Below are 27,855 nucleotides of genomic sequence, written 5' to 3'. Positions count from 1 at the left end.
AAGGCTAGAGGCCCCTGTATGAGTCCTCATGTGTCTTTTTAGACTACCCGTTTCAGCAAAGCTTTTACCACAAACAGAACAAGAAAAGGGCATTTCGCCTGTATGAGCCCTCATGTGCTGTTTTAGATTACTTGTGCTAGCAAAGCCTTTACCACATACTGAACAAGAAAAGGGCTTTTCACCTGTATGAGTCCTCATGTGTAATTTTAGATGAGCCTTTGTAGCAAAGTCTTTACCACAAACTGTATTTATTTTATCTCATGTGTTTATGAAAGTAGATAGCTGATATATTGCACTTTTACCTTAGCGCTAGGTATACTCTTGGTTGCTTGTTTTTACAGGAAATGCACTTAAGACCTCTGGTGATTAGTAGTTTCGTTCCCTACCTATGTTGAATGCACTTATTGTAAGTCGCTTTGGATAAAAGCGTCTGCTAAATGACTGTAATGTAATGTAATGTAATGATACGATCTCCCACAATGCAACAGCTATACATTCCACCCGGGCCTTTCCCTTTGTGCTTGTGCCATCCCGGTGATGTCAGTCATATCCATATATGGGGTCCCAATGTCGGTCACGCACAAAGGTGTAGTCTATGATGTCAGACTTGGGTATGTCAGTTATCTCCATATACGGAGTTCCAGGCATCCTGTGACACGGTCTAACTCGCGGTGATATCCATTATGACTAAGGCTGGCAAGTATGGTATGAAAGCCTTCTTTACACATGTACTAATCTCTCAAGAACAGATTCTGCTCTGTGTTTGAATCTGTCAGTAGCCGTGTTGACAACACGTGCACATTGGCTACAAGTGGGCGTGCCATCAGATCAGGAAGCAGGCCGCGCTTTACCCAATCAAATGTAGTGGGCGGGATTTACGTGTGTGCCGTTTGTTCCCCACTGGAAACAAACCGAAACTCATTTAACAATAGCGCCCTCAAAGCCGACAAAACCACGGAAAGTTAGTAACATTTTAAATTGCTCTTTCATCATAGAAACACCCAGTGACTCCAGGTAACAACACTGATTATGTGTCCAAGTTCATCAGTCTGTGTTTTATTGACAACCCCCCCTCCCTTGTGTGATACGATAATGTATGTACATTAACCACTTGAACTTTAGCATCCCTGTTCTGAGGAGAACTTTAGCCAAAATATCAGATCTACAAGCTCACGCCTCGCAGTTGTGAGCTTGTAAATTGGCTATGTTTGGCAAAGAGGTTTGGTGTAGAGAGGAAACAAAAGAGTAGACTAAGTACAGAGTGAAAGGTCAAGTTCACTAAGTATTGCCAGTTTAAAGGAGTAGTTCACCCAACAAATGTCTTATTTTCTATCAATGACAAACCCCATGAAGGCTTGAATTCATGGAGATTGTTTTTGTCGCATTCCTGAGCCAATAATTCATTACCGGCGGAAAGATGCTAATGTATCCTCAAATTATTCAAATTATCAAATTATTGACGATTATTGATAATCGACAAAAACTAAAAATCTCCATGAATTCAATATTCCATGGGGTGTGTAATTGATAGAAAATGAGAAAAAGTGCTCCTCAGAGCAGATTAAACCAGATGGACCATAATCGGTCTATAAGGGTCCACTGGTTACCAACTCTCCATCATTTAGCTGGGGACCATCTGCAACCCCCTCAAGGACCACTGAGAACCACTTGTTTAGAGGAATAGAAATGATGTCATTGTATTATGGTGTATATTATAGATATTTCTATATTAATACCATACTGTGGATTTAAACATGCATACTGTATGTTAAATGTATATTTCCGCCTTCTGTCATTTATCTCTCCATTCCCACAACAATATACAGAAAGAAATGGCATATTTTGGACATAGTTCGAATGGTGATTAATCATGATTAATTATTTTTTATGCTGTGATTAATCTGATACAAATTTGTTATCGTTTGACAGCCCTACAAAATATACATTTTCTCTGTCAAGGAATGCATTTAAGCTATTGAGAAAACCACTTGATTTTTGTTTGTACCAAGATCAAATAAATATGTTCACTCAGCAATGCATATTTACATAATTTTCACCTTGGTTAGTGGTAGGACACATTGAAAACTGGATAACCTGCATGAAGTGAATTATTGGCTTCACTTTCTAGGATAACAACTTATTCAAATGATCTGTCACATTGACAACTGCAAAGATCTGTGCAATTCCAGTGTGCCATAGAACAGCCATGCTCCAGGGCATCAAGCAAGTGAATCCGTATCCTGGTGTCGGCTTCTTCATGGTTACATGGCAGCATGGAGTGGCTGGTGTCTGTGCTGACCACTGTAAAGTAAAGAGCTCCTGCTTGTTCATAGGGTCACGCAAGAAATCAGACCAATTCCCTGGCAGCTTGTCCTTTCACGGCCACCTTCCGTCGTATGACTCGTATCCCTTTCCTCTTCTGACTTATTTCCCAGCCGTAGTTTCCCTCTGCCAGACAGAGAGGGAGGGCATGGATGGCTTTCATGCTTAAAGAAGGTGCTCATGTCCCCCTCTCTGTGTTGCATGGCTATATATAATTAGGAGAAGAGTGCCACCACATCATCCTTCAACATTGAGCTCTGCCCTGCCTGCTTGGTCTTGGTTTTGGGTGTTGGGCATCTGAAGAGAGGCAGTGAGTTCTATGTTGTGCATAATCTAGCCGAGGCATACAAAGTTGTGCAGATATATTGCCAGAATGAACCAAATGTCCAAAACATGACAGAAATAGTCACTTGTTGATATTCCCATTAGATTTATTTAATTCCTTCCATGTATTTTGACACCAAGATTGACCTTTTAAGTGGCTTGGACACCTTATCACTATTGTCCCCTCAGAGCCAATTGACCAATCAAAGGCTGGTCAAAGTAATGGCATGGCTCTTGTCCTCATCGCGGTGACAACAGACACTGTCCCATAATGTGATTGTATACATGTGAATATCTGGTAATGCCTGGGATTCAAAGCCTGCTGGTTGGTGAGCTGTTAGTGAGATGTTGGTGAGCCAACATGTTTTGTCTGTTGGCTTTTTCTCCTATAAATATGTGGTGACTCAGTATGGGACAGGCCACACAAGCTGATCAAATATTAAAGGTGTTTTACTGTTACTCAACCTGTCAACACCACAACTGAAACTGAAATATTGAGATTTCAGGAAGTATAGTGGAGTCATAATATATCAGCTTAACCTACTGTATTATGCTCCTATGAAGATTTCCTCTCTCTCTCTGGACAAACTGACAGAGATTCTTGCCAGCAACCATGTCAATGTGACCGAGGAGCGCTTTACAATCAGTATGTATGGGACAGGCCACACAAGCTGATCAAATATTAAAGGTGTTTTACTGTTACTCAACCTGTCAACACCACAACTGAAATATTGAGATTTCAGGAAGTATAGTGGAGTCATAATATATCAGCTTAACCTACTGTATTATGCTCCTATGAAGATTTCCTCTCTCTCTCTGGACAAACTGACAGAGATTCTTGCCAGCAACTATGTCAATGTGACCGAGGAGGAGACGGTGTTTGAGGCTGCCATGTTGTGCTTGCAGAGCTTTGTAAAGGTCAGTCCCTTGTCAGTATTTTACCTGATGAAAGACCATGGAGAAGTCAAAGCCATGTGACTGGCAAAGCTATCATAATGTTAAAGTTAATTTCAGTTAACTGTTGGACGGTCATCTTACAAATAAAATACTTAATAGGATTAATTTGGTCAATGTGTTCACTTTTCTGTATTCACTCTTCTGAGTTAATTCACAGGAAGCACAACAACTATAGTATAACTACTGTGATACGTATGTGAGTATCCACACTGATAAAACAGTAAACAGTGGCACCAAACGCTGTGCAGTCCAGCTGTGTCAGAGCACACACAGAGAGGGGAGAGAGAGAGATCTCTGAGTGCTGAAAGACACATGCATATGGATAATCTGACTTTGATTATTAATTACCTGTATGAATGAATGAACCATTGTAAAGCGCTATAAAAATGCAATTCATTAATTATAAGGAGGTGAGATAGTTGTACCCTACCTGAGATAATGACAGTTAACCTACCAGCTAGTGTTAGCTGCATAATAGTCTCCTCATGATCTACATTAATAACACAATATTTTGAGGATTAGTGACATATTGTATCCCAGATGTCTGATGGATTTTGAATGGCTGTCAATGCTTCATAAATTCGTTGAAATTGATACAAACAATATGGTCCGTGACTACAGTTGTGGTGTGGACAGTGCCATTCGATTTTTGGTCTACTGAAACAACAATATTTACCATTGAGTATGCAACAGAGATTAGCTGTTCACAGATGGACAGACGGACGGACGGACGGACGGACGGACGGACGGACGGACACACACACACACACACACACACACACACACACACACACACGGACGGACAGGGGCAAAAGCATTGTATTGACATTGGTCCTCAAACATTTTCAGCTGAGACCGAAGAGATACACATGGTGTCTCAGACGTACAAAAAAATCCATCATGAACAAAATCTTTTAAACACTATTTAATAGTGAACATTGGAAATATCTACAAGCTCACAACGCCTCATTGAAAGTGTTTTCTCTTTAAAAAAAAAATGTTGCATTTAACGGCTATTATTTCTACAGCTACAGCATTTCTACAGAACTGATATTGTAACAATCTAAACAATACACATGTCAACACACATGAACAGTTAAACAAACCCAGTAGTTTGTCAGCATTCTTTACTGCATATCAATGAACATAATTATTGCATGAATATGACTAAATCCTGACAAATGTGGACAGACACAGTGATGCTCATATTGTACTACCAGTAACTGAATAAGTAAATGAGCTGGAGGGAATAATGCTATAAAGATACATGTAAAAACAAACAAAAAAATAAAAAATGAAATTCCATCATGTGGAATAGAAAATGAGATCCATACACAAGATAAAATAAAGATCCATCACAAGAAACTATTAATGTTTATTTTCTTCAGTCATGTCGATTGTCAGATTATCTCTCTGCTTTATCATTCTCATCCTGGATAAGACTGAATGATCATACAGTATGTGTCTGTGTGACTAACTTAAACTAAAGGCTAGAGGCCCCTGTATGAGTCCTCATGTGTCTTTTTAGACTACCCGTTTCAGCAAAGCTTTTACCACAAACAGAACAAGAAAAGGGCATTTCGCCTGTATGAGCCCTCATGTGCTGTTTTAGATTACTTGTGCTAGCAAAGCCTTTACCACATACTGAACAAGAAAAGGGCTTTTCACCTGTATGAGTCCTCATGTGTAATTTTAGATGAGCCTTTGTAGCAAAGTCTTTACCACAAACTGTACAAGAAAAGGGCTTTTCGCCTGTATGAGTCCTCATGTGTATTCTTAGCTCACCCTTTTGAGTATAGCCTTTACCACAAACTGTACAAGAAATGGGCTTTTCACCTGTATGAGTCATCATGTGTCTGTTTAGATTAGCCTTCTGAGCACAGCCTTTACCACAAACTTTACAAGAAAAGGGCTTTTCGCCTGTATGAGTCCTCATGTGTACTCTTAGCTCACCCTTGTGAAAACAGCCTTTACCACAAACTGTACAAGAAATGGGCTTTTCACCTGTATGAGTCAACATGTGTCTGTTTAGATTACCCTTCTGAGCACAGCCTTTACCACAAACTTTACAAGTAAAGGGCTTTTCGCCTGTATGAGTCATCATGTGTGTTTTAAGATGACTTGTGCTAACACAGCCTTTACCACAAACTTTACAAGTAAAGGGCTTTTCGCCTGTATGAGTCATCATGTGCCTTGTTAGTGCACCCTTGTGAACACAGCCTTTACCACAAACTGTACAGGCAAAGGGCTTTTCCCCTGTGTGAATCAGGTGTACCTTTTGATTAAACATGTTGTCACATTCTGTTTGTGTCTTGTGTGATTTCAGTGTGTTTAAAGCTGACTGATCTGCCCTAGTCTCCTCCCACTCATCACTGTCTTCAGTGTCTGATTCAGAACAGTGTGAAGAAAGGAGCTGGTCATCACTAGTTGGTTGTGATGTTCCACAGTCCTCTACATCAGCTTGTGTTTTCATGTGTTCAGTTGAGGTGCTGGCTACAGGCTCTGTCTCTCTGTTTTCATCATCATCTTCACTTTTCACTGCTACAAATGTCAACGTTGACCCACCAGCCTCTTCTGTTCTTTGAAGTAGCTCCTCCTGTTCCTCTTTAATCTGTGGAAGTTGTGGTTCCTCCTGGACCAGACTGGGGCTCCTCTCCTCTTCAGGGGAAACCTCCTCTTTACACACATGGGCGAGCAGGAAGTCTAGGAAAAAATATACAATGAGACTCTAAAGAACTTTAAATGATATCATGCAGTGTTCCCTCTGCTTGTGTCCAGGTAAAGGAAAATACAAGTTCAACAAATAAAAATAAAGTCTGCACACTGGCTAAAAAAGCTCAGCTGTTTTCATTGCACAGTCCCAAGTCTTTGGTCCCAAGTCCAAGTCGAGTCACAAGTCAATCCAACCCTCAGGTCCGAGTCCCAAGTCGAGTCCCAAGTAATTTGGTCCCAAGTCCAAGTCGAGTCCCAAGTCTTTCTGTTGTGGGCAAGTCAAGCCGAGTCACAAGTCGAGTCACAAGGTTGTGTCAAGTCCCTCACTACTATTGTTCCCCAGCCCACCCACAAAGCACTCAGGTTTATATCTTGAAGAGAGAAATTGTATCTTAAAGTCAAGAATTAAACCCGCATAAAGCTGTTCATTTATCCATTACAACATTACATGTCTGACAAGTAAGACGCGCGAACGCTGGAAGCGAACGCAGCTCGAAAATATTGTGTATTTACGGATTGTGTGTGTGTGTGTGTGTGTGTGTGTGTGTGTGTTTGTGTTTTGACTGTAGCTGCACTCTGGCGCCCTCTGTCGGCCGCACCCAGGCAGTGCACTGCACACAGACAGACAGATACACACACACACACACAAGCCGAGCAGACTTTCATAGTAAGCTCCACTTGGGCGCGTTCGCAATAATTTAGTTAGAACTAGGGAAAGGCTAAATTACACTAAAGCAGTGTTTCTCAACCTTTTTGGTGCCAATACATACACACATATACATATACATATACATATGCACGCACACGCACACACAGAGAGAGAGAGAGATTATTGGGCAGGTATAAAGAAACCTTAACCATTACAAATACAGTATATAAATCTTTGGCCTACAATAAACTTGGGTCAGTGCAATGATGGATGAGTCTGAAAACCTTCCCAGAGTAAAACTTCTTTGGTAAGTATATTTGGTACCCAATATACTTCTAATATCTGATAATAATATCTAATAATCTGATCCTGATAGCATTATTGCGGACGCATGCGCTGCTGACCACTGCAGACGAACACCAAAACTCTCGCCCCAAAACAGTCACCCCGGGGGAAATCCGGTGATATTCACCTGGTATTCCTAAACGTAACCTCATTAAACTATGCCTAAACCTAACCTTATTCCTAAACTTAACCTCAGTAAAACTAATAACATGGCTAACTGTAAACTTATTTCTAACCTTATCCTCAGTAAAACAAGTACAGGAATACAAGAACCGCTGGTCCGCGAAAACAAATGGGGGCGATGGTGTTTTGGGGCGAGTTTTCCGGTTATGTATCTACTGCACCGTGGCTTAAGAATGCGCGTGGAAATAAATTACAGAAAATAAGAATATATATTATAATAAATTATGAATAAATTCATGACTGATAACAAATGAAAATATAAACTTTACAGATCATATAAACATTACAATTATAAGAATTCAAGTAAAATTCAGAAAGTTCTGGCCAAATTAAATCTCAACTGCGCTGTTTATTATGCGCGATTGCGCATGGAAATAAATTACAGAAAATAAGAATATAAATTATAATAAATTATGAATAAATTCATGACTGATAACAAATGAAAATATAAACTTTACAGATCATATGAACATTACAATTATAAGAATTCAAGTAAAATTCAGAAAGTTCTGGCCAAATGAAATCTCAACTGCTGTTTATTATGCGGGGGAACTCCGATGACAAAACAAGTCATCCGAGTCATCTTGTCTCGAGTCGAGTCGAGTCGGGAGTCATTGGCTAGCAAGTCGAGTCGAGTCTCAAGTCTCGTTGGTCTTTTACCTTCCAAGTCCGAGTCAAGTCGCAAGTTTTACATTCAAAGTCCGAGTCGAGTCGCAAGTTTTACATACAAAGTCCGAGTCGAGTCACAAGTCGTCAAATATGCGACTCGAGTCAGACTCGAGTCGAGTCACTATGACTCGAGTCCAATACTCTGGTTAATACTGAAGTAGAATTAACTGCACAGCTTCAGTGAACCCATTAATACTTTTACAACCGAACCATCTGCCCACTTTCACCAATAAAATAAATAAAGAGTGCTTAAAACTTACTGAGATCCACGTGGTCTTCAGGTTCCTGTTTAAGGTGGTCTTCAGGTTCCTGTTTAATAGAAACAGTCCTGGCTGGAGAACTGATCTTCACCTGCAGACTGGACTCCACACACTGGTCTGGAATGAAGGAATACAACACAACATTAATAATAAAGACTTTGATGTGACTATAGGTACATCATTAAACTTTAAAAGTAGGAGTGTGAAAATAGGTGTGGAGGGGGAAGTTAAACTCAGTCATCAAAACGGAGCCTAAAGGCTGCATGTGCATGGTCTATTGATCTAAAAGCAATGATCCCCAAAAACAGATCTAACCTAAAACACCTCACAATGCAAACGTTGTGTCATACCTGTAGTGTGTAGTTTGATGTTGTGTGTGTAACAGACATACCTGCAGTGTGTAGTTTGATGTTGTGTGTGTAACAGACATATAGTGTTTAGTTTGATGTTGTGTGTGTAACAGACATACCTGCAGTGTGTAGATCGATGTCCATATCCAAATCAATGTCCAGCAGTTTGCTTTGTTTCTCCAGCAGAGTTTCTAGTGTCTCTATCTCTCTCTGGAAGAGGTTGCACATGAACTCTGCAGCCGCACTGAGGCGCTCCAACACAAACACTCTGACAAGCTTCACACAACAAACATCAGCACCACGCTGCTGTTTGTCCAAAACACACAATATCTCCTCTCCCACCGACGACATGTGTTCATTTATCTTCAGCAGTACAGACTCCATTTGACACCTTTTTACCTCCTTTATGACACAGAAATGACACGCTTTTCGCCAAAGATCACAACACGCACTTACTTCCGGGTCAACGTGTTTCACACATGCGCATTGAATGATCCAGGCACTGTTGCTTTCTTAGTGCCTTTCACCCCCTGGTGGAAGAGGTGTGTAAGTGAAGATAGAGCTTCCTGTAGCTGTGGAAAGACAGTCTGTCTCCCCTCACTGTGAGTTGTGTGTTTGATCTGAACTGAAGGTCAAGCTTTTATTGTCTCAGATGAGGCTGCTAAGGGGCGGAGCTAACACACGCACACACACACACACACACACACACACACACACACACACACACACACACACACACACACGCACACGCACACGCACACACACACACACACACACACACACACACACACACACACACACACACAGACACTCAATACCTTATTGTTTTGTTATTTGCATTTTAAATGTGTCTGGTCAGCCCACTTGGCACAGCACAGATAATCTACACACACTAGGTGTGTCATTGTCTCCAAGTATCCCCCATTCTAGTATCTAGACGTGGTTGTCGTTGATCTACATGTGATTCTCAAACTTTCTCATTTCAAGGACCCCACATTAGATTTGCATTAGACCACAGATGTTTATCTCTGGAACCCAAATCTCATGATATTTATGTTATTAGGAATGATTCAGTCCAATATTGCCGGTCCATATACTTTACTGTCTATGTAGGTATGGAGATCGCAGGGAAATTCAGATCAAATTCAAAGTAGTTATCTTGTTGTATTTAGTTGAATATGTTGGAATGATAGATGAGTCATTCCACAAATTCATTACGATTTGCGGTCCCTCTGACCTTTTTGAGTGTATTGTATCCATGGGTCACCAAAATCAAATTTTAAAAGCTTTTTAGAATCAATTGACATGTTCCCTTTACCATTGTGTAAAAATATTATATATTTTATCTTTATATCTGAAATGATCTGCCTTTTCTACAGTAGACACCGCCTAAATTTGCCCATTTTTCATGTCCCCAATGGCCGATAGAGAGATTGGCCTTCAGATATGACTACTAAAAGTGTAGAATAATCCATAACTTATATTATTCACATAAAACCAGCAATGTACTCTATTGCTAGTCATGTTTCGTTTTTTAATAAATAGTTGATTTATCATTAAAATCACGTTATAGCTCTGTCCCACAGTCACACTCAACCCCGTTACACAAGTCATTCTCCTCTCTGTAAAAAGTATAAACTGACCCTTTAGTGGCATCAACAACATGTGATGGCATTCTACAAGTCTTCTGAGCAAGATTCTGCAGAAAGAGGAACATTTCGAACTTCTTATACAGCTATTTAGGGTCATTTATCAGTGATGTTGCTAGGTTTTCAATGTAATGGGTCCTGGGATGCAAGGGTGGTCTTTTAGATGGGTCCCAGGGACATTTTATGGGTCCCCAATTACACGTCCCCCCCCTATCGTTTTCTTTGATCTCCAATCTCCATATCTTCTATGCGTGTGTGACTGTGTACATTATATCCTGATGCAGTGGATCTCAACCTTTTCAGGCAGCGACCCCCCAAAATAATCATATTTTAACTGGGGACCCCCCACCCTGAGGAATTAGGAGTTGAGGCACTTAATTTAGTTTGATTCAGTTCCACAGATACATATTGTGAAAATAGCAGATCTAGATCAGTGCGACCCGTTCCTGCTTTTCAAGACCGATACCGATATATATACATATATTAAAAAATCATAAATATATTTTTTCAAATGTATATGATTCTGTAGTATTAGCACACCTTATGGTAAGAAATACTAGTAGTGGGCAACAGGTGGATTTAACATACCTTTGACCAATAGAATACATTTAATCATAGAACCTTTTAATCATTATTATTATTTTATTTTGTATTATTTATGAATGTAGAATTTATTTTTACTATTTATTGTGTAGACTGAAAACACTGGCTTACAGTGGAAGTATTGGCAAATAAAGAAATAGGAATTCAAGAAATAATGAAGACAAATACTGACAATGCCTATGAACATTGGCTTGCAGTTATTGCACATAGTCAACATGCAATAATACTATTAGGCTTGTCATTGAGAAAGGAAAATAAAGTTGTCTTTTTGAGGAGAAGTGGAACCTTATAAGTCACTTTAAGTTTAGCATGAGGGAGAGGGGTCTACCCTCTTCAGGGAATTAATTGTTATGATATCTCTAAGCTACAGAAAACATCCAGTTGCCTATTAAACATACACAAGACACAGACGATAGACAACCGGTTACTTACAGCTGCCATTAATTAGTGCTTTTGTTTGCCTTTGTGGTCAAATCAGGGTCAAATGCATAGGATCAACGAGCCATCGTTAACCTGCTAATGTTACACAGCTGATTGGCAACATGCATTAATCCACCACATACATCACTCTGATCTCCAAGCAAGTGGGAGAACACTCTAAAATCGGGGATTTTACTTTGGCTGGTCAATTTAAGATGACAACAGCAACAGAGATTAGTAGTAGACCTGTATGTATGATGATCAGTTATTATTCCAGACAGTGGTCTATCCAAGACGTTTTAACACGTTTAAGAGCAGGTCCTCATGCCGTCTCTCTCTCTCTGTGTGTGTGAGTAGCGTAGACTAACAGCGAGGGGCTGTGCTGCTGCTTCTGCCACACAACGCCGTTTAACCGAGTTATACTTCTCCAGTACAACGGTGTCTAACCGGAGAGTTATACTTCTCCACCAACGGTGCCTAACCGAGAGAGTCCATGTAGATCACAGCTGACAAATATTATATATTATCGGAGCTAATCGGAGCTGCGTCCCATGGACGCACTAGAGTTGTCATGAATGCGTCCTTTCGCAATATGGTGCGTCAGCGACGCAGGACGCAGGCCTACGAGCATCTCTGATTTATACTTTCAAAGCGTGGTCGTAAAGCATAACAACTCAACCCCGTTACATGAAATAAAGATAGAAAACTATTATTATTTTAAATTGTCTTTGTCATTTCTGCAATATATGTGATTGACTAATGTCATGCATGCCATGTGGTCTCCTCTTAATCATCACAGGTAGAGTTATGGCCATCTTGAGTATAAAATCTCGAATTTCAACCCTGTTACATATATTATTCCATATAAAAATATTAATTTAATGCCTGAGATGGGAAAATATGTTTTTCTGCATGTTAAATATGTCCTTAATGGTGTGGGCTATTCAAAAAGGTAATTCGTTTCCATCGATTTTTCCAAAAAAAAAAAGTGCAAATCGTACCGAATTCGTGGAATGACTCAGATAACTAGTATTAATCATTTAGCTGGGAACCCAGCTAAACAACACAGCTCATCATATACCAGTACACTAACCCTTTTTATCATCTGAACTGACCATTTATTGCACACCAAAACACTTTGGAAATGAACTATTAACTATGTGAACATCTCTATGTTTGCTTTCTTTGGTGAAGACAAAACAGTCAGCATGTTGATGAGGACATTGAAACTTGTGTCTATGTAAACATCTCTGGTGATGATGATGATGATGATGATCATCATCATCATCATGTCTTTTGTTATGAGCCTTTCACATTGAAATGGAGAATAATGAGGAGAAATACATCTTAAACCATGTTCAGCTTGTTGTCAAGTAGTTTCCTCGTTATTTGACTTCCTGATACTGTCCCATAATGTGATTGTATACATGTGATGATCTGGTAATGCCTGGGATTCAAAGCCTGCTGGTTGGTGAGCTGTTAGTGAGATGTTGGTGAGCTATGCCTCACTTCAGAGGTAGTCATCTCCACGCACAATGTGCAGGTAATGTTGTCATCTTAAACCTTATTCATTGTCTCCATTTTGTCCAACATCTGTGCTTATCATTTGATTTGGTCCAGGCCCTGCTAGCATTAGCACACTTGTTAAATGTCACAGCTGTTCAAGAGGCCTGCTGTCGTTACATGGAGAGTCACATGGATGAAAAGAACTGTGTAGGGATTCACTGCTTGGCTGATACCTACTCCTTTAAGACGTTGGAGAAGCACATCATGGATTACATTCTGAAACACTTCAGTGTCGTGTATCAGCATGTCAGACATGGCTACAGATACAGGTTTTGTCTGTTGGCTTTTTCTCCTATACATATGTGGTGACTCAGTATGAGACAGGCCACACAAGCTGATCAAATATTAAAGGTGTTTTATTTCTGTCAACACCACAACTGAAACTGAAATATTGAGATTTCAGGAAGTATAGTGGAGTCATAATATATCAGCTAACCTACTGTATTATGCTCAGACTATGAAGATTTCCTCTCTCTCTCTGTGGACAAACTGACAGAGATTCTAACCATGTCAATGTGACCGAGGAGGAGACAGTGTTTGAGGCTGCCATGTTGTGCATGCAGAGCTTTGTAAAGGTCAGTCCCTTGTCAGTGTTTTACCTGAGTGCTGAAAGACACATGCATATGGATAATCTGACTTTGATTATTCATTATAAGGAGGTGAGATAGTTGTACCCTACCTGAGATAATGACAGTTAACCTACCAGCTAGTGTTAGCTGCATAATAGTCTCCTCATCATCTACATTAATTACACAATATTTTGAGGATTAGTGACATAATTGTATCCCAGACGTCTGATGGATTTTGAATGGCTGTCAATGCTTCATAAATTCGTTGAAATTGATCATAACAATATGGTCCGTGACTACAGTTGTGGTGTGGACAGTGCCATTCGATTTTTGGTCTACTGAAACAACAATATTTACCATTGAGTATGCAACAGTTCATCCAACTAATAGATTTAATTATATGGGGAAAAAAAGGATTTTAACAAAATGTCTGTGTACCGATTGGACCGATTGGACACAATCTTTAGGAGTCATATACATCATTTTTTTTCAACAGAAATTGGCCTGCTGGTGATGCTTTAACAGGCCGATGAACAAATTGGGCAACTGGTTCTGCTCTTAATCTGGCCTCCAGTTTTGCGTCGATCGGGCCAACGGTGCCAGAGATTAGCTGTTTACAGATGGACAGACGGAAAGACGGACACACACACACACACACACACACACACACACACACACACACACACACACACACACACACACACACACACACACACACACACACACACTTGACCATCCCAACATCAACTCATACCAGAACAGATAGCCTACATGAAACTATCTATGGTGTAAAGTAGCTGAGTACATTTACTCAAGTACTGTATTTTTTTACTTTACTGGAGTATTTCAGTTTTCAGTACTTTTACTCCACTACAACTCATCTTTGTAGATTTCGATAATTATTACAAAACACGCATTAATCGCTTCAACTGTACATTTCGGCCATTTGAAAATAGCCGATCTACAAGCTCACAATGCACAATCGCGGTACTTTAAGTACATTTTGATGTCAATACTTTTGTACTTTTGCCTTCGGTGATCACTCTATCACCTAAAAGGTGATGGGGTGATCACCTCATTTGGCATTATGCAGGAGCCTTTACTGCCACAGCCGCAGCTGCTGTCCACGGTGCTGAAAATATTTGCTGTTTGGTAGGGAAAACCCTTAGCAGTGGCTGCTGTCCTTGGTGCTGAATGTATTGGTTGTACATTACTGTTGTTTTGGCCTTGCCTTGTTTCTTAATGCAATATTTTGGTCTGAAGTACAGACTTCAAACTTGGCGAGGATCCATCTGAGGGTATGACGTGGAGTATATATATATATATATATATATATATATATATATATATATATATATATAATTTGACAAACCTCTGTCATGGACGGTGCTGAGGCCAAAATTGCCCTGCCCGGTTCTCCTCAGCGGCTGGAGCAATTGATCCGAAATTGCACACAGCCATTGACCATTACCATGTGCACCTAACAGCGAAGCCCGTTTTTCGATTTCACCAAATCTCAGCTGTTTATTCGCGTTTTTATGTAGTCGTCATGGTTACGGGTTGCCAGATCATGTGCGCATATCACCCCACGGATGCGTCGACCAGGTATGGACTATATATATAATTAGTATTATTATATTATATCACTCACTCACACACACACACAAATGTGACACTGAACAGAGTTATGGGAGTGATTTATTCCACAATGCAGGTTAAGTGCACTAAGTGTCCCGTTATCTTTTTCTCATTTTTTTATATATACCAAAATCAATCGACAAAACAAACCAGCCAAAATAACACTAATCAAAACACTGTCTGTGCCATAAACCGTGAAATGTCCTTCATCGATATATATTGGATTATCTCAAACCCCACCCACCCATTAAAAGGAGAACTTGATAAAAAAGACAACACATCACTAGAAAACTAAGAATATGTACAGACACAATGACCAGAGTGTAAAATTAAAACACAAACATTATGATCTGTCATTTGTTTGTTCAGTTAACCATATATATTATGACCTTTAAACAAAACATTGTTGTTAAAAAAGTTAAAGCTCTACAATTGTAATAGTAATCCTTGTTATAGACTAGGACAGTTTTTCAGTAACAGGGGTATCCCTGTCTCTCCAGCTCTTTAAAACAAACTGAAATAGGCCTGGGCCGTAGCGTGACGGTCCAGGCACCCTAGGCTGCAATGCCAGCCTGACAGCGTGTCGCGGGTTCGACTCCCGTTCCCGGCGACCTTTGCTGCATGTCAACCCCCATCTCTATCCCTATTTCCTGTCAGCCTACTTTCCCTGTCCCTCTCTAAATAAAGGTATAAAAAAAAAAAGCCCCGAAAAAAACCCAAACTGAAATAGATGTTCAGGTGGGTTGCTAATTTCAGTCAATCAGGAAAGAGAAACCATTCATCAGCATGCATGTTATAGTGTTCCGGATACAATCGTGACTGCTCAATTCTTTGACACTTGTTTGTCTATATCCTGTATGAGTTCTCTCTCCTGATTGGATAAAATTGGTGTCCCAGCCTGATTTCTTTTTTGTTGTTGTTTACTGAAGAGGTGGAGAGACAGGGAGACTCTCGTTACTGAAAAACAAAACAAAACAAAACCACTTTATAGCAATGATTACTATCAGAATTTAGAGCTATTTAACTCTAATACAAAATAATATATATATGATGATCACTTACTGCACCTACAACCGTAGCACACTGAAGTATGTTCTTCAGCGACATTTGACCTTTGACCTTAGCAATGGTAGCCTTATGTACTTATTTGGTTGCTGTGCAATGACCATCATACCTTGAAATGAGACCCGCCTACATCATTGGTGCAAATAATAATGCGAAGGCAATAGAAACTTAATGTTTACATGATTTCTATTTTGTTTTGTTTAAAGGTGTCCATCCATGTATTAAACATATCCATTTGTGAATAACATGAACATTGAGGAGACGGCAACAAAATCCTTTTCCAGATAGTGTGTAGACTGTAACAGTAGAATGTGCTGATAAAACAGATAAAACGGGTAAATAGCATTGAGAAATGTGTCCTCTTACAGTGAGAGTTTGTCACTTCTCACATTCAGATGATGAAAGGTGAATAGGGTGACTTCAAAAAATAGAACCGTGTATTTTGGTATTAAGTGTAAAACACTCACACTCATGTACAAGCTTGGACATTGATTATATTTACATGAATATGTACAACACACCGAATCTTTACGGAGACACGGTTCCACCACTGGCTACGCCTAATATAGGCTTATATAATGTCAACCACGCCTTTCCCTTCATGACAACGACCGTCGTCTCCAGGGGGAACGAGTCCACTGTGACCTCTTGAAACCCAGAGAGAGTGGGGTTGGAGGAACGGCCATCATGTTTTTTTATTCTGAATAGATAAATACAAGCACAGGAAACTGTCATTGTGCAAAATCACATCTGCAGTTTTAGGCACCATGGGGTTAACAATGAGGGTGGTGACGTAATTGATCTCGAAATCGCACAAACCCCGAAACACCTTCACTTAGAAAGTGTCGAACAGGTACCGTAAAGCAGTGGTTCTTAACCTTTTCAGGCCGCGACCCCCCAAAATAATCATATTAGATCTGGGGACCCCCCAATCTGACAAACACTTTGAATTGTAGAAGTTGAGGCATTACATTTAGTTTGACTCGGTTTCACGGATAAATATTGTGAAAATATCAGATTTACAAGCTCACTACGCAAGGGGTTGTGAGCTTGTAGATTGGCTATTATCACAATGTTTGCCTCTTTCTTATATTATTTGAAAATTTGGCCAATGTTTGACCAGTTTATATAGTCTGTTGATTACTTTTGATGCAATCATCTTTCTTTTTTTAGGTATTAAAAAAGGTCTTAAAAGTCCTTAAATTGGACCCCCCAAAACAAAACCAAAAACATGTGGGGACGGGGGTCCCCACCCACAGGTTAAGAACCACTGCCGTAAAACACAAAGATCAATGATGGATGGCATGTGAACACGTTTGGCATGATGAACGTCATCTTGCATTTTACAGGTTTCTAATGCAAGCTCTATAGTTTTCCCTTTAAGTACCTGTGTTGGGGAATAAATAAAGTGCAACACCACCCTCGTATATGTGCATGCATACATTCTCCAGAAGTCCTGCAAATTCTAGAGGGTATATTTGACCATTCCTTCCATGGAAGGAATTTCTTTCTTATTGCCTTTGAAGAGTGAGTTCTATTCAGGGAGAGAAAATATAGAGGGCAAGAGAAAGGAGATTTTTTTTTAAAATAAAACTAACGGTTAGAATAGAAAATATTCGTTTAGTTGGACCCCTGACATTTATTTTCTAACATAGTGCACACTGTGTTTATATGCGTGTTAATTGACTTAACACACCAGTCTTTGGCCACTAAAAGATTGTGTGGCCTTTTGGTCACAATTCTACCCTATAATGGTGAATACTAACTGGAAACTACTTGTGCGTAGTGACATACAAAGTTAGACAATGCATTGCAAAGAAAACAACAACAACAACAACAATAAAAACAGATTTGCCAGTGTCGTATGAGTGATGGTGTTATGGCCGCGTCCTCATTGGGTGGCTCTCCGGGAGGTTTCCAATGGGGCTTAGCCAGTGGTGGAAACTAACTAAGTACATTTACTTAAGTCCTTAAGTACAATTTTGGGGTATTTGTACTCTACTTGAGTATTTCCAATTTCCAATACATACTCCACTACATCTCGGATCCAAATATTGTACTTATACTCCATACATATATTTGAAAACTTTGGTTACTAGATACTTTGTAGATTTTGACTATTATTACAAAACCTACATTAACCACTTCAGCTCTGTATACATTTCGTCCATTTAAAAATAGCAGATGCTATTTTCCATTATTCCATATTGCCATTATACACATTTTGAATTCCGGACTTTTACTTGTAGCTGAGTATTTCTAGTTATTTTTCCACCACTGGGCTTAGCCAATGAGGACACATTGAAATAGACACAACAAATAGGGTGGCAGAAGTACACTGGGTAAAAGCAGAGTATCTTCCCGACGCCTCGTTGTGGCATAAGGAGAGAGACAGGGAGAGAGTGAAACCTTATCCTCTGAAGGAGAGCTGGGGCAGGAGAGGCTGAGGAGGAGGAGGAGGAGGTCACAAAGTGGAGGAGAGGAGTTCTAGTAGAGGGGAGGGAGGGAGGTGGCCGTCTCCTCCCTGGCATGGTGGTGGGGCTGGGGTGGAGAGGACGAAGGCAGAGTCGGAGTCCCTGTGCTCGTTATAGCTATAGGCTACAGGCTGGACTAGGCCGGGCTAATGCTAGCCCGCTAGCGTCACCGTGGCGGGCCGTCAGCTGGTCAGGAAACCGTGCAGGTCTCTGGAGTTGACGCTCAGCATCACACCCGAATGGTTGCCTTGACACCAAAGAGTTGGGAAGAACATACACTCATTTGAAGCCACCACAATTTTGTCTCCCGAAAAAAGAACAGCCAAGTCCAGACCAGGCTAGATTTGGCTTACATCAACTTAAATAATGTGTTTCATATATTATTATACTATCCATAATTATCCATTATAACTTTCTGAGTCAAAAATCCCAAACATCCCATTTGCCAAGCCCAAAAATTCACATTGTTGCCTTGCCTTGCTAAACTAATGGCCTAAGTATTTTTTTTAAAAGTTTTTCAGGAAAAATAAAAAACTGATCCAAAACAAAACTATATGATATTTCTTAATCATTTCACCCAAAATGTTAATAACAAATTATGACTATTTAAATAGAAATAACACTGTCTGTCAGTTATGTAATATAAGAGATTTAAATAGGTTTAAATAGGATTAAATCTGACTTAGGCCAAAAAAAAGCCCCCCAAAAAATACAAAATGGCCTAAATCAGTAAATAATTTGGCCTAAGTCACAAAACCATGTGACTTAGGCCAAAAAAAAAGGCTTATGGCCTAAGTCACACTAGTTAGGCCATTATACTAAAAGGGGAGTGGACAGCATGATCCTTTTCAATTAGGATATGGGCGATTTTACCAGAGGTGGCCAGTGTCATGAGGAGCTGACTTAGGCAAAAATATAATTGTCCTCAAAAAATGACTTAGGCCATTAGTTTAGCAAGGTGACGACATTCTACTTTGTTTAATATAAAATACAAATCTTGACAAATCAAACATAGTATTTTTTTACAATGCCCTCACAGTCCTACATTATATTTTCTATTAAAGGACGACTACATCAATTTTCAACCTACCATTCGTCCTCACCATTGCTCATTTTAATATGGTACCATTTTTTAAAATGGGTGAAGTCGTCCTTTAGCGTTCTTTCAGATGATTATATTGTACTCATCGAGATGTTTGGCTGTACTCTATTGTGCAAAGCATCAAAGACAGAAATTCCTCCAGTACCTTGACATGGTGTTAGCGGGCGTTTAGTGGCCTGGATTTTAGTAGCAGTGGTTAGTGGTAGTCCTTATAAGGGAACGGAAGGTGGGGCTACCTCCTGCGTTACCTAGAAGCAGTGGTGGAAAGTAACTAAGTACATGTACTCAAGTTCTGTGCTTAAGTAAAACATTTTTTATTTTTTATTTTACTGGAGTATTTCCAATTTTCCATACTTTATACTTCTACTCCATTACATCTCTGAGGCAAATATTGTATTTTTTACTCCAAAACAATTATTTGAAAACTTTAGTTACTTTGTAGATTTGGATTATTATTACAAAACATGAATAAACCACTTCAGCCCTATAAATACTTCGGCTATTTGAAAATAGCAGATCTACAAGCTCACAACGCGTCACAAAGCGACGCGTTGTGAGCTTGTAGATATGTTATTTTCAAAGGATTCTTATACATTTGAAAACTTGTGAAATGGGACATTCTGCATAATGAGTACTTTTCGCTTAGGGCCACAACCACTAGGAGGCCAAAAATAAATAAATAAATAAATAAAATATGTATATATATATATATATATAATCTATACTTTCATATTGTAATTATGTCATGTATCTCCGATCCAACAACTAGCGTTATTATTTTAGTATGCAATAAAAAATGACAATGATTTTATAATGGGGGTGTTTGGGGGGGGGCCACCAAAAAAAATCTTGCTTAGGGCCACGAAAATCCTAGGGCCGGCCCTGCACGTTTAAGTACATTTTGATATCTGTTATACTGTTATACCTTTACAAAGTCAATTTAGAATACTGGTTGTAACAGAGCGGTTTCTACATGGCGATATTGATACTTTTTTACTTAAAGTAAACACATTTCGAGTACTTCCTCCACCCACTGACCTAGCGTCTGCGAGTCCAGGTCGTCGTCGATGAACTCCTCGCCCTGGACGATGTGCTGCGTGTCCTCGCCGTGGTGGTTGATGGGGCTGGTCATCTCCTGCTCCTTCTCGTTGTGCATCTGGGCGTACACGCTGCGGCCGCTGCCCGGCAGCTTCCTGAAAAACAGCGGGGGATAGGCATCCTCAGTCCTAAGCCAAGGACTGTGGGAATTGTAGTTTTTGTGTGAGACGATGGGCCTGTATATTATATTATGCAGAAGATTGCATGGTGTTATTCGTAGTGACTTTTTTTCAGGTGCAATTCAGGTGGTTTGGGATGCAGGGGAAGTGCTGGCAGGTGTTTCATTGAGGTGGAAAGAGACAAGCAGTTACACAATTATCACAAGTGTAGGGATGCACCGGCATTGAAATTCTTGGCCGATACCAATGTTTAAAATAGAAAAAAATGCTGATAGCCGTTTTTCGTGTTACTATTCCCCCCTTTCGTGCCAGGGAAACAAATACATCTTTATTATAAGAAATAACTGTTCAGAATCTGCAGAAACACATAATTGCCTTGATGCAATTAACGAGTGTCAACGAGCGTCAGCTGGACAGTGACACACACACACACACACACACACACACACACACACACACACACACACACACACACACACACACACACACACACACACACACACACACACACACACACACACACACCTCAGCTATGCTGAACTGAAAGGGACTGGAGTTATGACATGATAGTGTTTACTGTGAATATGGTAAGCTTACATTTCATCAGAAACATCAGAAACACCATAAAGTAAAAGCTACTGTAACTTTAACCAGAAAAACGAAACAAAAATCAAAAAGACCAATATTGACCAATAACGGCAAATGCCAATACCTCGGTGCATCCCTAACAAGTATTGCTTTTAGAGATGTTCCGATGCCAATTATTTTCTTCTCAATACCAATTCCGATACCAGAGTGTAATTTAAATACATCTGGGACAGTGGTTCTCAAAGTGGGGTCCAGGGATCATCTGGGTTCCCTGAGGGGGTTCCAAATGGACCCTTACAGGTCTGTAACTCTGAGAGTTATGGGGGTCCTTGAAATTAAAATGTTTGAGAACCACTGATCTAGGAATAAATGAAAATTATGTTAACAATAGTTATAATAATGTAAATACTACAAGAGTATAATACAGTCGGGCAATATCAACTGAAGCATTCAAAATATGACTGTAAATGAAATATCATGTGATAAATGACGTGGTATCGGAATGACATAGACTGGCATACTCTCCAATACCAGCATTTTAAGCAGTATCGGCAGCTTTTCTGATACTGCTATCAGTATCGCAACAACTAATTGCTTCATTACTGATTACCATGCAAGCTACACAATTATCGGAAGTTTACAGTACATTGACTTAATTCAAGTTACGCATTTATACATTTGCTGCTATAACGCATTCTTCTCATGCATTGGGTAGTATTTTTAGTCCAGAATAGTTTTTACAAGGATAATTTGATGCCGTTCAAGTTTGTCACTTTACTGTTAATAACCTGCATGCATTTACTTCCTATACACTCATCTATGAAGTGTGGCCCACCTTTTGAATTTGTAGAGGATGAAGGATCCTGTGGCGATGAGGCTGAGTATGAATATGACGGCCAGGGCCCACACACCGGGACCTCCAGCACCTCCTTGGGAACCTGCAGAGAGGGCACAGACTCCATGTAAGAATGTGTGCATGTACACGCAGATGCACTGTTTGAAACGGAAACGCACGTATTGACACACATGACACCCCCTCCCTACCACCACTACCACACACACACACACACACGCACGCACGCACGCGCGCGCGCACACGGCTGGTGCGGCGGATGTGGCACTATGTTACACCACTACAAACAAAGTACAGCTAAAAATATCAGATGTCTGCATTCCAATCACCAGTGGTGGAAAGTAACTAAGTATATTATACTGGAGTATTTCCATGTTTCAATACTTACTTCTACTCCACTACATCTCCGAGGCAAACATTGTACTTTTACTCCACCTCCAATTTGAAAATAGCAGATCTACAAGCTGTGCGACACGTTGTGAGCTTGTAGATCTGCTATTTTCTAAATATTTTGTATACATTTGAAAACTTGTGGAATGGGACATTCTGCATAACAAATACTTTCTACTTATGGTACTTTAAGTACATTTTGATATTTTTGTAATTTTACTCAAGCCAATTTAGAATTCCTGACTTTCACTTGTTGTAACAGAGTATTTCTACATTGCAGTATTGATACCTTTACTTGAGTACAACATTTGAGTACTTTTTCCACCACTGCAAATCACTGCCCTTGATCCTGAGCTACAGGTAAACCCACACAACACAGTCAGGAAGGGAAAGATTGCAGAGGACCACAGGAGGCTAAACATTTTAAATACATCCAATCAAGTCAAATCATCAGTTTAAAGGCGTTCTCAATTTCATCTCATTGAAGGACAAAAAAAGATTAATTGAATAGTGGTTGAAAACAGATTTGACTAAATCAGATTTGATGAGCATGAATTGATCATTTTGGGTCCGCCAAGGAAAAGAAAAGGGGACAGAGAGTAAAGCTTTAGGTTGAGGTAAACTATGACTTATTGAAGTAAGTCATAGATGAACGGTTAATAAACGCACCAGTCTCTGTAGTTCTCGATGCTGAGCCATAAGCAACTAGACCTATCCCTTGAAAAATAAATCAGTGACATGCCGTTATCCGTTAAATTAGATTGAAAAACATGCCATTAGCCATTAAAGTAGATCAATGACATGTCATTATAAATTAAAATAGATATTAAGAAGAGTTAGTTGCAAGTTTTACCTGCATCGGGGTCAGCCAACGTCACCAGAATCTGAACACCTCGTACCACAAAGCTGACGTTGTTCTCACTGACGGCCTGCGTGACGGCCGCTACACGCTGTCAAAGACAAATCAACTGTTAACGTGTGTGTGTGTGTGTGTGTGTGTGTGTGTGTGTGTGTGTGTGTGTGTGTGTGTGTGTGTGTGTGTGTGTGTGTGTGTGTGTGTGTGTTCTGCTATTTTCAAAATATGTTATACATTTTATTTGAGAACTTGTGAAATTTGACATTCTGCATAATGAGTACTTTCTACTTTTGGTAATTTAAGTACATTTAGATACCAATACTTCTGTACTTTTACTCAAGCGAATTTTTGAATTCCGGACTTTTTCTTGTAACAGAGTATTTCTACATTGCAGTACCTTGTCCACATATGCACTCCTTTTGTCTGCCATGGTCTCCAGCGGGAGCACGTACAGCGCCGCCCTGGTGGGCAGACCTGGCTTCACCATGGTAACCAGAGACTCCTGAGGAATACCCGTCATCTGGGGTTCAAAGGTCAAGTGTGAGAAAACAAAAAAACAGAAGGTTCTGCAGACTAATGATAGTGAGTTTATTAAATGATAATGAGTTTATGTGTATTGCACTTTTCTAAACAAAGTTACAAAGTGCTTTACAGACAGAAAACAACCAAACAATAAAATCCCACATTATCAACAGAATAAATAGTTTACAACAGTAGAGGTCCCAATACAGCCAGATTGTCCTAAGATAGACACTTAACTCATTGAGTGCCATTAACGTGTTTCACGTGTTTTTACCGCTATGGCGCAACGTGCCAATGACGTGTTTGACGTGTTTTTGAAAAAATAGTAAACTTTTTTTTTTTTTTTTTTTTGAAAAACATGTTCAGAACCCAAGATATCATCATCTGAAGATTTGCAGCTCCATCCACTCCTTGTTTAACGTATAACTGAAAAGGGCTGTATCTCGCTTCCTAAGCACTTTTTTTTACTTTGAAAAAAACTCTGGCACTGGGACAACACAATATTTAAAAAAATCTGGCAATTATGGCACTCAATTGTACTACCTAGGAGTATGTAAAAGAACAAAAACAAATAAACAAAACCGTAAAAAAAAATAAGAAAGTTCTGGCACTCAATGAGTTAACTCATTCACTGCCACTGACGTAAAAAACGTAATTTTGAAAAAAAAAACGTTAATTTTAAAAGATCCCACCGTCCTTCATCTCTCGCTGTGATACATTTCATTGTAGCACACCCGGATACGGAAATGACGTCAATCGAAGATTTCCGTTTCCGCCTGCCACTGCTCTAAACCTTCCGCTAAATCGCCATTATCTCGGCTTTGTTTTTCTCCGCCATGGAACGCTGTTTAGAAACTGCTACTACTGCAAAATGGAATGTCGCCGATTGAAAATGTGTTCTCTGGGCCACTCACACAACTACCCTGTGTGTAATATAGTTTTGTTCTGTAACAGTGAAACCGTGTAAAGAATGTTTCTCAGTACTGTATGAACAAAAGTGGGACAGTGCTGTTTTAGTTTGGCCCCATTACAGATCCATGAACATTATTACCTTGGTCAGTATTCTGGTGACCACCTGGCCTATGTCCTCTCTCCACTCTGGGACGTTGGGGTTGAACTGGTCCAGGTTCTCGCTGAAGCTCAGCGGGACGACCTGGAAGTTATCTGGGATTGAACACGACAGCAAAGAAGTTATAGCCCTCATCACAAATCAAACGAATGATTTCAAAATACATTATAAGCCTTTATTACACGGCTTGGTTGAATGCTTGATTCTGATTGGTCAATCATCGGTCATCATTTCTTGATAATGACCGATGAGCTCTATAACGGGCCGCTGCTAATCAAAGACTCAGAGCACCTGCTAATGTCAAGCTGTGCTGCTTGGTTTTATGCTGCAACTAAACTCTCAAGAATGTTTTTTTAATACATTTGAAGTGAGAAATAGACGATGCAATAACCGAAAAGTGATTCTATTTGATCCACTACACTTCCTTGTTTATCGTGGGCAACAACGCAAGAATATCAAAACACTCGCCCCAAAACACGCCGCCCCGGGGGAAATCCGGCGGTATTATATGGAAATCCGGCAGTATGGGGGCAAGTGTGTTTTGGGGCTAGTCTTCCGGTTACCTTATGGACTACTGTCATTTGTTTTCCAAGACAAACTTCTCCACCCAGCCCAATACTTCTTCCATTGCCTAAGCAAGGAAATACGTTGTTTAGTTGTTACTTTTGGGTCTCTTAATAAATGATTATTAATAAATGATTATCCACCTCCGCTATCGCGTCGGTGGATAATCACCCTGTCGGGCTTTAAATGTCAATAATGACCACCTCCCCATACATTATCCCTTACATATTTATACTCCCTTGGTACAAAGGTGTTGGCTTGAAGGTGCAACTGATCTTCAAGCTAACAACGTGTTGCATTGTGATGCATTGATAGCTTGTAGATCTGTGCGATGGAGTATAGGCCTACATTAAGCTCTATCATGAGACAACATACTAGCAGATCTGGTATTAGTTACACACACTACCTGTGGGTCAAAATACCAACAATAAATCAACGCACTAAGCCAAATGGAGCTACAGTAGCACATGCAGGGAATGATCTTTGGGTTTGAAGTGAACAGGTTTGCAGTGGTGGAAAAAGTAAGTGTTTACTTAAGTAATAGTATCAATACTGCAATGTAGCAACACTCTGTTACAAGTAAAGGTCTGGTAATCAAATTTGACTTGAGTAAAAGTACAAAAGTATTGGCATCAAAATATACTTAAAGTACCAAAAGTAAAAGTACTCATTCAAATAGCCAAAGTTTAAATAGGGCTGAAGTGGTTAATGTATGTTTTGTAATAATAATCAAAATCTACAAAGTAACTAGTAACTCAAGTTTTCAAATAATTGTAGTGGAGCAAAAGTACAATATTTGTCTCCGAGATGTAGAAGTATACAAAATTGAAAATACCCCAGTAAAGTAAAAGTACCTCAAAATTGTACTCAAGTACAGCACTTCAGTAAATATACTTAGTTACTTTCTACCACTGCAGGTTTGTCCACTCGCTGTGAGGGTGCTTTCACTGTAGCAAACCTACATCAATTGGACCGACACTTTCTTTCAAAAGGGAGTTCCCGAAGGGCTGAGTACCCATGGCAAAGGGATGGGATTCCCCCTGGGATTGAGAACATAATGGCTAGGGGATGGGGATTCCCCCCAGGGCTGAGGACCTTGGGAGAGGGGCGAGGTGAATGAAGTCCAGCTCTGAGCATGTGTTTTCGAACCCCATCTCAACCTTAAATAATTCTCCCCCAAATCCAAAATAAGGTGAAGCTTTCATGGAACAAGACGAAATCCAGCAATGTTGGCTTTGTAATGTAAACTTCAATGACTCAGTAGGAGGTGTGGAAACTGCAGACTCACTCCCAATAGGCTCTATGCACATCAGCCATATTATCACTTCCTTCACAGGTGTTACCAATGATACTAATGAAGAAGGCTCTGTTCCATTTAGTGTAGCACAGTCTCAGATTATTCAATTGCCACAACCCCCAGAACTCTGAGTTACGGGTCCATTTGGTTCCATTTGTACACTCTCAGAGTTACACACCCGTCAGGGGCCATTTGGGAACCCCTTAAGGAACCATGAGGGTCCCTGGACCACACTTTAAGACCCACTTGTGTAGCAGAGAGTTTCCAGTGAGCCAACATGCACAATGGCCGGGTTTCCCAAAGAGCTCGTGCGTAGAGCATCGTCGCAGGTCCGACGACGGGTCTAACGTGTGACGTCACATGCTTCGCAGTACCATAGCAGGCACGTAGATTTCAGGTCATGCGTGGCCGTACGCAGCTTGCGCAAGCGTCTCCTACACAGCTGGGACTCGGCCAAACCTACGCTCTACCCTCATTAGTAGCAGGTGGTTGTGCCCCTGCGTGCCATCTAAACTGGCTGCGTGTGTGGTAAAAGTACATTCGTGAGACAGAATGCGCGCAGCATACTCCCCGCCCACAGTAGGAGGGGAGTACTGTCCTACGAAGCATTTTGTAACGAGCGCCCTGGGCCGCCTGTAACAC

At 40.2% G+C, this 27,855-nt stretch overlaps 2 protein-coding genes across 2 annotated transcripts in view; both read right to left on the bottom strand.

Moving 5' to 3' along the window:
• Positions 1-2,347: 2,347 nt before the first annotated feature.
• LOC311034517 (uncharacterized protein) lies at positions 2,348-20,010 on the bottom strand (the record flags this gene model as incomplete). Its single annotated transcript, XM_084042396.1, has 5 exons — positions 2,348-2,448; positions 6,169-6,306; positions 8,422-8,538; positions 8,891-9,039; positions 20,003-20,010. The coding sequence occupies 5 exons, from the start codon at positions 20,008-20,010 to the stop codon at positions 2,348-2,350; spliced, it is 513 nt and encodes a 170-aa protein (XP_083898522.1).
• Positions 18,908-27,855, bottom strand: part of LOC311034696 (VPS10 domain-containing receptor SorCS2-like) — a 295,855-nt gene continuing 286,907 nt past the window's right edge. The window contains exons 22-28 of the mRNA XM_084042652.1: positions 25,335-25,447; positions 24,159-24,281; positions 23,759-23,855; positions 22,498-22,600; positions 20,896-21,050; positions 20,003-20,105; positions 18,908-19,002 (exon numbers count right to left, since the gene is read on the bottom strand). Of these exons, the coding sequence (XP_083898778.1) occupies positions 20,041-20,105; positions 20,896-21,050; positions 22,498-22,600; positions 23,759-23,855; positions 24,159-24,281; positions 25,335-25,447 (656 nt within the window). The 3' untranslated portion in view covers positions 18,908-19,002; positions 20,003-20,040. The remainder of the gene's footprint in view (positions 19,003-20,002; positions 20,106-20,895; positions 21,051-22,497; positions 22,601-23,758; positions 23,856-24,158; positions 24,282-25,334; positions 25,448-27,855) is intronic.

This window comes from Gymnoscopelus microlampas (assembly GCF_963454915.1).
Source record: "Gymnoscopelus microlampas genome assembly, chromosome: 19".
NCBI classification, from domain to species: Eukaryota; Metazoa; Chordata; class Actinopteri; order Myctophiformes; family Myctophidae; genus Gymnoscopelus; species Gymnoscopelus microlampas.
This window is presented reverse-complemented; position numbering and strand designations above follow the sequence as displayed.